At 39.4% G+C, this 14,431-nt stretch overlaps 1 protein-coding gene across 2 annotated transcripts in view; it reads left to right on the top strand.

The window, feature by feature from the left end:
- The first annotated feature begins 6,854 nt into the window (after nt 1-6,854).
- LOC149829436 (putative uncharacterized protein YDL057W) overlaps nt 6,855-14,431 on the top strand; it is a 91,086-nt gene continuing 83,509 nt past the window's right edge. For both annotated transcript variants that reach the window (XM_090015941.1, XM_090015940.1), the window contains exon 1: nt 6,855-7,042. In XM_090015941.1, coding sequence (XP_089872067.1) covers nt 6,880-7,042 — 163 coding nt within the window. In that variant the 5' untranslated portion in view covers nt 6,855-6,879. The remainder of the gene's footprint in view (nt 7,043-14,431) is intronic.

Consider the following 14,431-nt stretch of genomic DNA (forward strand, 5'->3'; position numbering starts at 1 on the left):
AATTTTATCGTGCAAGTAGAGGTACAAAAATCGTGTGGGGGGGGGGGTGGTCATTTGTTCAGGTATTTTTTTATTACATATTTAGTGTTTTTGACTAAGCTCGTTGAAGGTTGTAGTCTTACAAATATATTATTTTTTGTAGTCCTGGACTTGGGAGCATATTGTCACCTTGCGTCCTCAATGTGGCCCTGCGGTTTGTGGTTTTCTCATGATCGGCGTGTGGGCTTCAATAAATGTCAAGTGCAAAAATGCTCAATTCATTTTAGATGGGCTGCAATTAAATGAGGTAAATAGTTTAAAATCGTTGTAATATTTAACATTCTTAAGTAATCATCACTTTATGATTTTGTCTTCATTAGTGCAAATTGTTATCTCCTTTGCATCTAACTTTCATTAGCGTAAATCGTTATATGGTTTAGCATTCTTAAGTAATCACCACTTTAGGAATTTGTTTTCCTTAGTAAAAATCGTTATCAAATTTGCATCTAACTCTCATTAGCGTAAATCGTTGTAATGTTTAGCATTCTTAAGTAATCATCACTTTAGGATTTTGTCTTACTTAGAACAGATCGTCATCGCCTTTGCATCTAATTTTCATTACCATAAATCGTTGCAATGTTTAGCATTCTCAAGTAATCATATTTCTTAGTACAAATCGTTATCGCATTTGCATCTTACTTTTATTACATTAAATTATTGTAATGTTTAGCATTCTTAACTAATAATCACATTCAGCATTTTGTCTTCTTTAGTACAAATCGTTATCACATTCAGCATTTTGCATGAATAATTATGTCTATATCTAAACCATAATCTCGATTGTATAGGGTGTGTGGAGACCTTATGGGGATGGGGAGGACGAGGACGACGAGGTTGTTACCAAGGTTGCAAGACTGTCTGTCTACGATATTTGACTCTTTAGCAAATGTGAAGTCAAGATGCAGCATGGTAGTCGAGTACTCCTACAAGCTGGCTTGGGTCAGTCGATACCAATATTGCTTGTGGCATTGAAAAGGAAGATGAATAGTGGTGGGGCCACAAATGTGAATTGACATAAACGCTTCAGAAAACAAGTGGATAACTGAAACAAAGGAGGTGTTTGTGTCATACCATATGATTATAAAAAATGACAATATGACCCCAACTATTTCAAACAATATTGGCAACTAATGCATGAAAATCGGCTGATTGAGGAGAAGCAACTTGAAAGTGAGGTCACTCTTGTCCCCAAGCATGTCGTCCTCCAGCATAGACTTAACGTCCATCATGTCCATTTGGCGGATACTACGATTCCATTTGTTGCAGTACACGATAAGAAGCAAACACAACTCCCAAAGGAGAAGGTATCGTCTGACCAAAGGTTTACGATGTTGGAGAGTGAGAATAAAGAGTTACAGAAGAACGTGCAGAATTTGAGTAAATAAATTAGGTCACTGGTTGAGATGATTACCAGTGGGTTATATAAGATCAAGGGAACAAAGAGGCCACCAAATAAAGAGACTCCACCAAGTGCAAGCAAAAGGCGAGTTTTATGTCTATCTGAGTCGTCAAGCGCAAGTGAATAAACATATGTGATTTGTGTATCCTGATAATTCTATGTTGTAATTCTGACATTCTTTGTTGTAATTATATAATTCTTTCCTTAATAAGTGTAACACAGAAGTGCCACTAACTCTTTCACGATTTGTACCTACGTATAGCGATTACTAGCTTAGGGTTTATTATGTATCGTGATTTCTGTGATAGCGATTACTCTGTATAGCGCTTAATATGTATAGTGTTTAGGAAGTTACAATGACTTGTACTTATGTTTGCTAAATCGTATAGTGATTACTATTTTAAAGTTTATTACTTTTAGCGTTTCTTGTGATAGCGATTACTTAATATGTCGATTACTCAGTATAGTGATTATGAAGATATCATTATTTGTACTTACGTTTGCTAAATCGTATAGCGATTACTGGTTTAGGGTTTATTATTTATAGTGTTTCCTGTGATAGCGATTACTTAGTTTAGGGATTGATATGTATAGTGATTATGCAGTTACCACAATTTGTATTTCCTGTGATAACAATTATAGTGATTATTAGTTTTGAGTTTATTATGTATAGTGATTCCTTTAGTTGCAAGAAACGTCGCATGACATTAGTATAGGGTTTAGGATCTGACACGCTACTGATGTTATGCTACGTGTCATTCATTTACACGTACTAACATCGTGTCGATGATACCAGCAAATGAAACAACATCTTTTAATTAATGCGCAATGTAATTTATTTATTTGTTAATATTCTTTTTGCATGATTTTTGAAAACTAGTGGGATATGAAACAACATGAACAATAAATGAATGAATCATCATGTTCCACAAGGCACACAAGATGTTTCCTTTAATAGCATGGAACATGCGACGTTTCATTTAAAGAAGAAAAGGAGCCTTTCCTATAACCTGTTTTGTGAGCAACGAACAGAAAAAATGATGTTTCCTCTAACTTCCTTGTCGAAGAAGGACGCTATGACTCAGTCAAATGTTTGCAAAAAAGGATATCTTCGATTTCTATAACCTGCTTCGGCCTTTTTACATCATTTACAGTTCGTTTACTGAATATAATGCAACAGTTATTTTACTGAATATTCAGCTAATTTCAGTGCAGTATCTACAAAACAAGGTGCCAGAAAACTCAACAAAGTGCTCGAAAAGAACATCGACCAGATGCAAGATGAATTTGCAAAAGGACACACTATTAGTAATTTTATATGTATGAAACCACTCTCAGTTATACATTAACGTATGTCATGGGTATGTATATTAACAAATACACATTTGTTCTAAACAGACTATACACGATTTCGTCATATATATTCAAAGCAAGGGAAGAACCATGTCAGTCTGCATTGTCACCCCTTATTTTATGGTATATCAGTTATCTAATATGTTTATTTTATCATTTTATTTACTAATGTACCTTCATGTTTTAAACTTACTATTATTATTGTTCCGTTCAACAGAGTATTGTCCATCGAATGCCATACGCAGTTGGATTTCTAGACGGAATATAATACTAGGGTGACGATGACCAAATGGCAGACTTTTTTTCAAGTGAAAAGGTTTGTGACCATATCAATTTGTAAGATGTTAAATCTATTTAAGATCTTGTTTTGATTCTTAATATCAATTTTAAGCTATCAATATAAATTTGCATATCAATTTAAGATATTGTTTTGATTCTTAATATTGATTATTATGCTGATTCTAAATATCGATTTTTAAGATATTGTTTAGATTCTTAATATCGATTTCTATGTTGATTCTTAATATCGATTTAGTATATTTTTTGATTCTCAATATCGATTTAAGATATTGCTCTGAATCTTAATATCGATTTTTATATTGATTCTTAATATCGATTTAAGATATTGTTTTGATTCTTAATATCAATTTCTCTGTTGATTCTTAATATCTATTTTTAAGCTATTAATAGGAATTTTCATAGCGATTTAAGATGTTGTTTTGATTCAATGATGATTCCTAATATTGATTTAAGATATTGGTTTGATTCTTAATATCAATTTATATGTTGATTCTTAACATCGATTTTTACGGTATCAGTACGCATTTTCATATCCATTTTTTAAGATATTTTATAATCGATTTGCAAATATTGATTCCTACATTGTGGCAATTGAAAAAGCATTGGGTCTTATACGTGTTGGATGTACGAGAACAAAAATTATGGCTATACAACTCCTTGGAGTATGACAATGGTGTAAACTGTGACATTATGCATTTGGTAAGTTTCTATCTTTAAGATTATTGTATCTTGTACCGTGGCCCAGAATTTACTTGCTTTTGCATAAACCACAGGTTGGATTTTTCAAAGATATGTTGGGTGTCGACATTGTCCCGTGGAGGCTTCACGTCGCAGAGGATGCTCCTTTACAAAATAATGGCGTCGATTGTGGCATCTTTGTAATGAAGTATGTTGAAGCAATATACTATGGACGAGCACCAGAATTCACCACTGTATGTTGTATACTTAAAGATGTTTTATTAACCTATATTATTGATGACTACATTTTTATATTATTCTCATTTCCATTTTTTTTCAGAATGATATACTTGAATTCTGCAAAAACTATGTGAAGAAATGAAGGATTTTCTAGTTAAGAAAGATATAAAAACCCAGACTGCAAGATTACCTAGAAAGCTATGAAGGATGTGAGGCCCCCAACAGTAAGAGAAAGTCATTTTAAACGTCTACCTGTTGTGAAGGATAACGTGAAGGGGGTTACGTTCTACTGCTGAGAGAGAGATAGCAATTTTTGGTTCAACTTTCAATTTCCATTTTTTTTGTGTATAGATATTTGTAACAAATTTTATAAGACTGTGTACAAAATTCACATTGATCTATAAACCAAAATTACGAACCTGGCACACGTGTGTTGAATACGGAAATTGCCACCTCAAGCGCCCAAATCGCAACAATGTAAATTATGCAACAATTTAAGATATTATATCAATTTTTGTGAGATATTGTTTTGGTTGTTAATATCGATTTGTAATATATTATATTGAATTGTCGTATATCAATTTGTAAAACATTGTGCTGAAATGCCGTATACCGATTTGTAAGACATTATGCTGAAATACCGTATACCGATTTGTAATATATTATGCGGAATTGTCGTATATCGATTTATAAGATTATATGTGTTTTCTAGTGTCGATTTGCGAGATATGATGTTTTTGTTAACATCAATTTGTAAGACATTATACTGAAATGCTGTATACTAATTTGTAAGACATTATGCTGACATGTCGTATACCGATTCGTAATATATTATGCGGAATTATCGTATATCGATTTGTAAGATTATATGTGTTTTCTAATGTCGATTTGTGAGATATGATGTTTTTGTTAACATCGATTTAAGTGTAGCACACAAATGCCACTAAACAAATCGTTGTACTGGTAGGCGTTCGAAAATAAAAATCAAACAAGCGTTTAGCGTTATGTAGCGTGAAAATGCCACTGATTTGCTTTTACGAGTCGTGTTCCTATCATGATTTACATAATGATTGATAAAAGTCTAAAGCCTTTGTACAACGCATATAACGCTAATCCCTTTTGCGATTTTTATTCACGTAGGGTGAGCATAACAACAATTTCTTAACAATACACATATCTAATCGCTTATTGAATTTTCATTTACGAATGGCTAACATTACAAGCCTTTATTCACTTCATACATCGCTAATCCCTTTTGCGATTTGCATTCAGGTAGGGTGAGCATCACAATGATTTATGAACAGTACACGTCTCTAATCACTTGTTGGATTTTCATTAACGAAGGGTGAACATTACAAGCCTTTGTACACCGCATACATCGCTAATCTCTTTTACGATTTGTAAAATATTATGTGTTTTCGAGTATCGATTTGTGAGATATGGTTTTGTTTGATAATATATTATGCTCAATTTTTGTATATCGATATGTAAGATATTATGTGTTTTCTAGTATCAATTTTTATGATATTTTTAGTATGATTTCTATTATAGAATTACAACACAAAATTATAACACTACAACACAGAATTATCGATTTACAACAAATAATTATAACAAAGAATTATCGATTTACAACAAAGAATTATAGAACTACAACAAAGAATTACAGAATGATAAACATTACAACAATTTGTAAGATATGAAAGCTAAATGCTACAACTATTTTGAAGCTAAAGAATCCACACGCGATTCCTGTGTTGCGTTGCTCGCTTTTGAATTAAACAACGTCTGTCATGAAACAGAACAATATCAGACACTACATTATGTTCAACAAGAAATGCTAACATACTCCCAAAACTGTTACATACCAAAAGACTTGTCATATTCATGCCATCGTTCCATTGAAACAGGCTGAGTGGATTCCAAGTTCCAACATTGTAGTGCACGTCTGTATGGTGTTATTGTATATTGAAAATTACACAAGTAAGATATTGATAGGTTGCACATAATACAATTTACATAGGAAGCAATATACTATATTACATACCTGTTCATGCGAAGGGCTTGGTTGCTTAGGGGTTGGTTGTTTCTTAGACATTTTTTTGTCAACCAATTCCAGTGCAACCTTTGTCCTCCGATGACTGCGATCAGAGGCAAGTTTCCTTTTGATACCCTTCGATAGGTGAATATTTCCATCACAATCTATAATGTTTACTCCTGCCTTGTCGAAGATGATGCTTACGCTTTGGCACAACTTTTCATAAGGGTCAGAGGAAGCGTGATTTTCACCTACGTTGTTCGATTTCGTTTTCTTAGATTGGTCTTCACGAGCTACAATGGACTCATGGTAAATTAACTATACTTTTTTTAAGTAATTCTCTTGACACGTTTCTCATACATACATAGGTTTCTTCACTTTTTGATGCCAAATCTGCCACATGCATAAGTGACCTACATAATTGTTGGTAACGAGAGGCTATGTGGCACTTCTCATCAACACTACATGGACTAACACAAGGCAGGAATGAGAAGGCGGTCATGTGTTGTAGAACACACTAAAAACAAAGGATGCAAATCTATATACGGCGGGAGGACATTTTCGTCAAAAGCATATCTACCTTTTTTTATGTTATTTTATTATAAAGTCATCATGAGCAACATGGGCATATGAATCATTGCGGGTCCCAAGATATTGGGCATACGAAAGTCCCAAGATATTCGTCCGTACACAGAAACACGCTAATATGTGTTTATGGGAGAACACAAACACCCTCCCTTCTACTTCTACTTCTACGTGTGATTTAGTAGTTCAGTTTTTATTTTATTTTATTTTTTGCGAAGATTCCCCATCTTGTCCGAAAAAAAGAAGTATGACATTGGTGTTCCCTTCTTTTCCGCATCGACAGCTCTCTCTCACTCCTAAACCAACCCCAAAGCCGAAGACTCTCCTTCCCAAGCTCCCGCGATCTCATCATCGAACCATTCTCGCCACGATGTCCCAACAAGGTCCCTCATCCGAAGAGCCCAAACTGGGTAAGGAAACTCTTCTCTCTCTCTCCTGATCATCATCATCTCAAGAGAAGAAAGGGCGACTTGACATGATGGTCATCAAGGGACGCACTTTCTCCCCTTTCTTGCAGCGTTTTCAGTTTCTGTTGCAAGTTTATCACCATTGATTGGATGTTTTACAATGTTGGTGTTGCCTATTTTATCAAGTGGGTGATTGAAATTGTAGATTCCTTGTAATGAACGGTTGAAGTAGATGAGCTCTTTCTGCGCTCATTTGGTCAATTTTGCTTAATAATCATGGGGCACTTGATGGATCGATTTTGCTTTCTTTCTGAACTTGTATTGTATATGCTATGTGGTGATGTAATGTCAAACCTTTTGTTTGAAGTATTCATCAGTAAACAAATAATTGGAATCTTGGTATTAAGGATTCTATAGATTAGTTCTGAATGGTCGGTTAATGTTCGTGAAGAACCAAGACAGTACTTGATAGTGATCTGTTACATCTCACAAATGACTACAGGAAGATTCCCTAAACCAACCTCATATACCTCACAAAACATATATGAAAAAGAAAGAGGACATGGGTACACATGCCCGCATAAGGACTGCAAAATAACATAACAATCACATGCATTCACATTTTAATACGATAGGAGTCAAGAAGAATAATGTGACATACATTAATGGGGCTGTAAACAAGCCGCCGAACAGAGGGTGTTTAAGCTCAGCTCATTCTTGTGGTGAGCTGGTGCTCATGGCAAGCCTGAGTTAAAAGAGCTGAGAGCTGTCTCGTTAACAACAGAATGCATTTTTCAAAATTGAAAATAATAGAAATTAGACTTTAAACCTACTGAGCCAAACTCAAACCAGCTCTTTCAAAGCTTAAGCAATAGGATTTGAACTCTAGAGTTACTGCTTTCATGCTAAACACTTCAACCATCTATTTTCTATTATTTAAACTATATCTAGAATATATTTATTTACTAATTAATGAGCTTATACTAGCTGACCCAAACCGAACATTTTGTTGTTTGTGTTTGGCTTGCCGAGCCTATTTCACGAGATCAAACAAGTTTAATACAATCCGAACATGAGCAAGTCACAAGTGACTCATGTTGTTTCCCAGCCCTATGCATTAATTATGTGAAATTCTCAGCTTTTGCTTCTATTGATGTAACTACCCCAACTCGTACCCATGAAAAAATGGCTATTTTTTTTAAACAAGTGCAGAAATATTCTCAAAAACCCGGGGCTTTATAGTTAAAACACAACCACCACCACAAGGGATCTTATACGCATCTTTCAGACCAAACCAAACAAAACTTTATTTATTTAAATGCATAGAGTTTGTGACATAAGCAAATAAAATATAAATAAAGCAAAAAGAAGAGCCACGCTGTCCCAAGAATAGTCTGCCAAGAAATCGTAGTGCCCTCGTAGCTCCTCACAATGCAAATCACCTCACTGGACCACTAAGGTTGCGAAAAACACAAAAGTAGGGTGTCAGAATCCAAAGAATTCAGCGTACGAATCTCTCTAATGAAAAAACAAGTAAAAAGAACATAAATAAGATTCATGCAATATTTTAGAGGGATATAAATCTAACACATTCATAATTCAACTAATCATTCATGCAATATAGAACAATTATAAAGCATGAGGGAACATTTAATAACAAGAAAAATCGCGATTTAAGCATTAAAAACATTCAACATGCATTAAGGAGTAACATTATGCATTCATTAATATATCATCATTTAGGGAACAAGTAAATATGCATGATCTAATGCATAACAGGAATATGCATGATTTCAGTGCAATGCATAAATAAATTATTATTATCTTTTATCAAAATTTTCTTTTTATATGCATGTCCCTATTAAATGTACACAATTTAAGTTTCTCTTTTTATTAGCATTGCCCGCGGATACTCAAAACGGGTAAGGATTCCCGAGGTTAAGTAAGGTTCCAAGAGTAACTTAGTACACAAGTTGTATTTTATTATTGGGTTCCAAACTTAACCTTCGACCGATATCAGGAATCAACACCATCTATCGAAACATTGGAAATCAACAACTAATGTCGGGACACTATGAAAATCAACAACCACAATGCCATTTTTCTTTGTATACCAAAATAACAGCTGTGTCTACACACCACCCCCAGGCAAATTGACGAATTCTTCCTAAAACCGTAGTCTGGAGAAGAACCTCAATATCAGGTTTAGGGGGAACAACAATGCACACAAAGTTTTTGTAAAAGCCATGAAAAAAAAATTGTTTCAGGCGGATCAGGATCCGAGCTGGACTCGAACCCGAATTTTCGCAGGTTCGAGGGAACCTGCGTCTTTTAAAAGACGCAGGCGCCTTGGGCGAGGGGTAGAAACCCTCACCTCTTCTCTCTCCTCTCCCGTTCTCCTCTCGTCCTTCCCTGCGGCCACCGACGCCGGCGAGGCGACTTGCCGCCAGCCACCACTTTCGTCCCGTGTGCTGTAGGAAGTCGGCAACCTCAGCCGCCAACAACAGTATCGCCGACCACCTCTTCGCCTCCTCCTCTCTGAGTTCGGTAGACTTCCCGACGGCCTCCGAGCTCCGGCGACTGACCATCTCCTATTGTTCCCTTGCGACCTCGTTGGCTGCGCTTGGGCCCCCGATGTCGGTGTTGCCGACGACCCTTCACCTTTGTTGTCGTTAGCGATCGTAGTCACCGACGACCTTCCAGTCATCGTCGATGTCTCCTCTACCTCTGTCACTCGTTGCCGACCACCACTCTATTCCTCTTCTTTGTTGTGATCGACGATCTTCGAGCGTCGGCGACCCTCTGTCTCCAACCATCACCACCCGTGATCGGCGACTGACAATCGTCGGTGACCTCTTGTCAGCGATCGCGGCTTCTAGCGACAGTTTTGCCGACGACCTCCCCTTGGCCTTCCACCTGGTGTTTTGGCAGGCCCCGACAACGATTGCCATCGTCGGCAACCACCATAACCCGACAACTCCCGACGAGTCTCGACGAGCTTCGAGCGTTGACGACCCCCTGTCCTCGACGCCTTTCCTGATATGTCGCCACTGGCAAGCATCACTGTGCCGGCTATTTTCCACCCGCAACAATCATCGTTCGAACTCTAGTGAGCTACCCCTCTCACTGCTCTTTCCTCTCGTTGCCCGTTTCGTTGCCATCGCCTTCTCCTGTGCCGTCTCAGGTAACTCCCTCTCTCACTGTTTTTCCTCTTGGAGACACCGATAGGAGGTCGTCGACCTCCTGTCTCCCTTTTCCCCTTTTCCTTTTCCGTTTGTTGGCGGTGCTTTGGGTCTCCCTAGAGGGTGGTGCCGATCACCCCTCGCTGTCTCCTCTCTTCTTTGTCTCCCTCGACCCTCCTGCTCTCGGGTCGGTAGACCAGAGCCACCATCGTGGTGGCTCTAGATCTGCTAGGGAGGGAGGTGCTGAGCACCTCCCCTTGGTTGTTTTCTCCTTTTTCCCTTTTGGATCACCTCCTTTGTCTGGCAGAGGGCTCCCAAGGGAGGGCCCCTAGGTGGCCCTTGTGCCTTGGTCGACAGGGTGGCAAGGCCCCCTGCCTGCCTCTTGTTCAGGCAGGTCGTCGGCAGGGGTCGAGCCCCTGCCACCTCCCTGAGTCTGGAAACGGCGACAGGGGCCGAGCCTTGTCGCCGTCTCCCCTTCTTTTCTTGTTTGGTGGACAGGGGTAGAGCCCCTTCCACCTCCTGGTGTTCGGACGGGTCGGCAGAGGCTAGTCCTAGCCATCTCCCTGCGTTTTGGTTGGTAGGGAGTGGTCGAGCCCTCCCTTTTCCCATCTTTTGTCTCTCTGTTTTTATCGGGTAAACAGGGGCCCGACCCCTGTCTCTGCTCCTTTCTAGCATGCAAGGGGCAGAGCCCCTGCCTCTGTGTTCTTCCTGTCATGCAGGTAGGGAGCAAAGCCCCTTCCTCCAGGTGGTTCAGGCGGGTCGGCAGGGGCCAAGCTCTCTGCCGCCTATTCTTCTTGCTGGCAAGTCGGCAAGGGTTGAGCTCCTGTCGCCTTCTGCCATTCTCGGCAGATCCGCAGGAGCGGAACCCCCTTGCCCTTGCCACTCCCTGCCTCTGCCACAATTGCCCGCATCCAGCAGGCTCTGTCAGGGGGCCTTTGCCATTCCAGCAAGCAGGGAACTTCAGTCTCTTTGCCTTGCTGCCTCTGTTGCTTCCTTGCAGGGAGCTGAGCTCCCTGCCTACCCTCGTGTTTGGGGTCCGGTACCACTGCAGGTCTTATCGGACCCGCTTCTCGTTTATATTACGACATATGCTAATGTTCTAAGCATCGCAGGTTGAATGGTGGATCCAGCTCGCCCTTGTGGCTCGAGCTCGTGCTTACCTACGCCGCTGACGTACGAGGACCCTCAACCCCTCAAGGTAGGAGATTCTTGCATAAAAGGACAATGAATAGATAAATGCTAAAATAAGGAAAGATAACTAAAAGAGGATGAGATATGTATACGTATAATATATACGTATGTCTTTACATTCAAGGATGCGGTTTCACGATTCTTGTTCTCTTTACTTTCTCGCACTTTCCTTTCTGTTGCCGCCACATTATATGTGCCCAGGCTTTTAATTCCTGTCTTTATATTTTATGTCATTTCAACTCAAGGACGCAGTTTCGCGATCCTTGTCCTCTTTACTTTTTCGTACTCTACCTTCCTGCTGCCCCGCGCTTTGCGCCATGACATTTACTTGTATGTCTTTTTACTCCAGGATGCAATCCTGTCCTCCTTTATGTTCTCGCACTTTACTTCCTGCATTTATCTTTGTTGCCCCGAGCTTTATGCGCTATGACCTTACTACTTGCTTTACTCTTCCTACTTTACTTTCCTATTGCTGTGATGCTGGCTGTCGCACTTACTTTTGTATGTGTTCGTCTTTACCTTGCCGCCGCACTTCGTGCATATGCTTTGCTCATGCATGTATTCTTATCTCTATCGTATGCTTATTTACTTGCTTACGCTTATCGTTTAATCGAGGTACAACCCCATGCCTCGTGAGTCGTCCTTTGCACTTGCTTAGTCAAGATAGGATCCCATACCTCGTGATTTGCTTATGTCGTGGTTTGCTTGTGTGTTTCGATGGTCGAAGTAAGTCTTGCTCCTTGATGTGCCCTTGTACTAGTAGGTGCACTGGTTTGCCCCTTGTCGGCTTTCACTCCATGAGTGCAACTTGGAGTGTACAATGTATACTGTTTCGCTTCTTTGTTTCAAAAGTCACGATGCTCACTTTGCACTTCAATTCTTCAACCGGTGGTTTAGGTTCAAACCTATCTTCAAAATGTATAGTTTATAAAACAGATTTCAAAAGCCTTTTTATGAGATAGCGGTTGGATCTCCCAAATTGATGCATTTAGGAGAAATGTCCTACAACTTCAGTTCGCGTATCCGATACAACTCGGATATCCCTGTTTAGGGGCATGTGCACGAGTTAGGCAAAGGTTCTACTAAGGAACCTGTTAGATCGTTGTCGCATCATCACTGATGCGAGACCTAGTTACTAGGCCTTTTGGTCAACTGGATAGTAGCGTCGTTCCTTTCTTCATGAGAGTATTGTTGATGGATTCCTTCTGAAGAATCCATGCCCCTCTCATCGTGGTTGTACTTTTGAACAGGTACTTGACGTACTACGATAAGTAGGATGAGAGGTCTATGTCTACCTCGAACGTGCAATGGCACGTGTTTGAGACCACAAGAGATGTTTTTACCCTCACTATGAGTTGACCCCTCTCATCATGGTTATACTTTTAAACAGGTACGTTGCATACTGCGGTGAGTAGGATGAGAGGTGTGTGGTTGCTTCAAACGCACAATGGCGCGTATAATTTACACAATGATAATTATGCTTCTTCACAAGCAAGATGCTCGAGTGGGTCGAAAGATCAGAGCATGTAGAATGGGACGGCGGTTAAGAAACCCTCCGTCGTGCTCATTCAGGATAGTTCATCAAGAGAGATGATGAATGGTACAAAACTCCGATGGACAATCATTAATGACAATCACGGGCAAAGATCCGACTTTCCCAATCATCGGAGGTTAGGGGAAATACTTCAGGCCACTTCTACAGAAGTTCGGATGCGCATCCATGGGCCTTTGTTTGCCTTTGAGGATTTACTCTCTTGGTCACTGACCGTCTCCTTATGAGCGAACTCAGTTAGTCATTCGGGGTATAATAAGATACATAGCATAATGGACCCCCGAATCGATTCTGGTTGTTTTTACATTTTGCCTTGTGTGTACCCACAATGACGGACTCATAATGAGACAAGATATAACTTACACACATGATTATGAAATATGCGTGTTGTGACGTGAATTGATTGCTTGCTTGCTCGTTTGCCTTGTAGTCCAGTACATTACTCGTTAAGCTATGCACGACTGTTGAGGCGTTACCTTAGTTGGTTAAACTGCTTATGTAGTTCTTTGCTAGGTAATAACTAGCTTCTCATTACTAGGCAATTGCTTATAACACTAACATTATGTTAGTCGTTACATATTGTGATATAATTGCTACCGTATGATTTCTTATCATGAGTAGCTTATGAATTGTTTATGATGCAATGGCTTATACTTTACGATTAGTATAATCACTTGACGATGTAGTGTACGCATTACTATGAAGGCTTGTCTTATTCAGTTGCTTGTTTGACTGTTGGATGAAGTGAGTTATTCTTTACTTATAGAGTCAGTTGGATTGCTATAGTTGCTTGTTTAGCACTATGATCCTTACTTATTCTATATTTAGCTGTTTTGCTTTACTAAAGTTTTGCTTATTCTACAATACTTTTGTTAGATCTGCTAGTCTTGCTTTTCTTGCTTGATCTAGCGATTATCTTGCTTATTGCAGTTTTTGTCCCTTCTTGTCTTTTGCACCCCTACTAGTCTGTTGTGACACTGATCCATTTCATGGGCAGGTTGAGACAGCTTACAATGGCACAATGACGTGATGCGTTCAAGGCAAGACCCCTTTCCTGACGTTGCACGCCTAAGGACATTTTGGTAAATGTGATATAAAGTTTCTTTGAAAGTATTTATTCTGATTAGAACTCTGGATTACTAAAATTGTATTACCTATGTCACAGGAACTCGGCTAGCAGGGTGCCGCACCAGCGTCGACGCGACTCGACGCGGGTGCGGTCAACTCGACCATGGGTGCGTTGACCGCACCCAGGGTCATTTTGGTCCATTTTTTTTGTTTTTAAATTTTTTTTTGCCCTATGAAATGGGCTGTGGAATTTAAAAAAAAAATCTTGGGGGGGGGGGGGGGGGGCGCTGCCCTCCTATAACCCCCCGCCAGGGGCGGCCCCCCCGGGACCCCAAAACATGGTTCTTCTTTTCATTTCAATAAAATATATATTCGAGTTGCAAATCGGTTTATAAGGAA

This window comes from Nuphar pumila, chromosome 8 (genome assembly GCF_984573655.1).
Source record: "Nuphar pumila chromosome 8, dmNupPumi1.hap1.1, whole genome shotgun sequence".
Classification (NCBI taxonomy): Eukaryota; Viridiplantae; Streptophyta; class Magnoliopsida; order Nymphaeales; family Nymphaeaceae; genus Nuphar; species Nuphar pumila.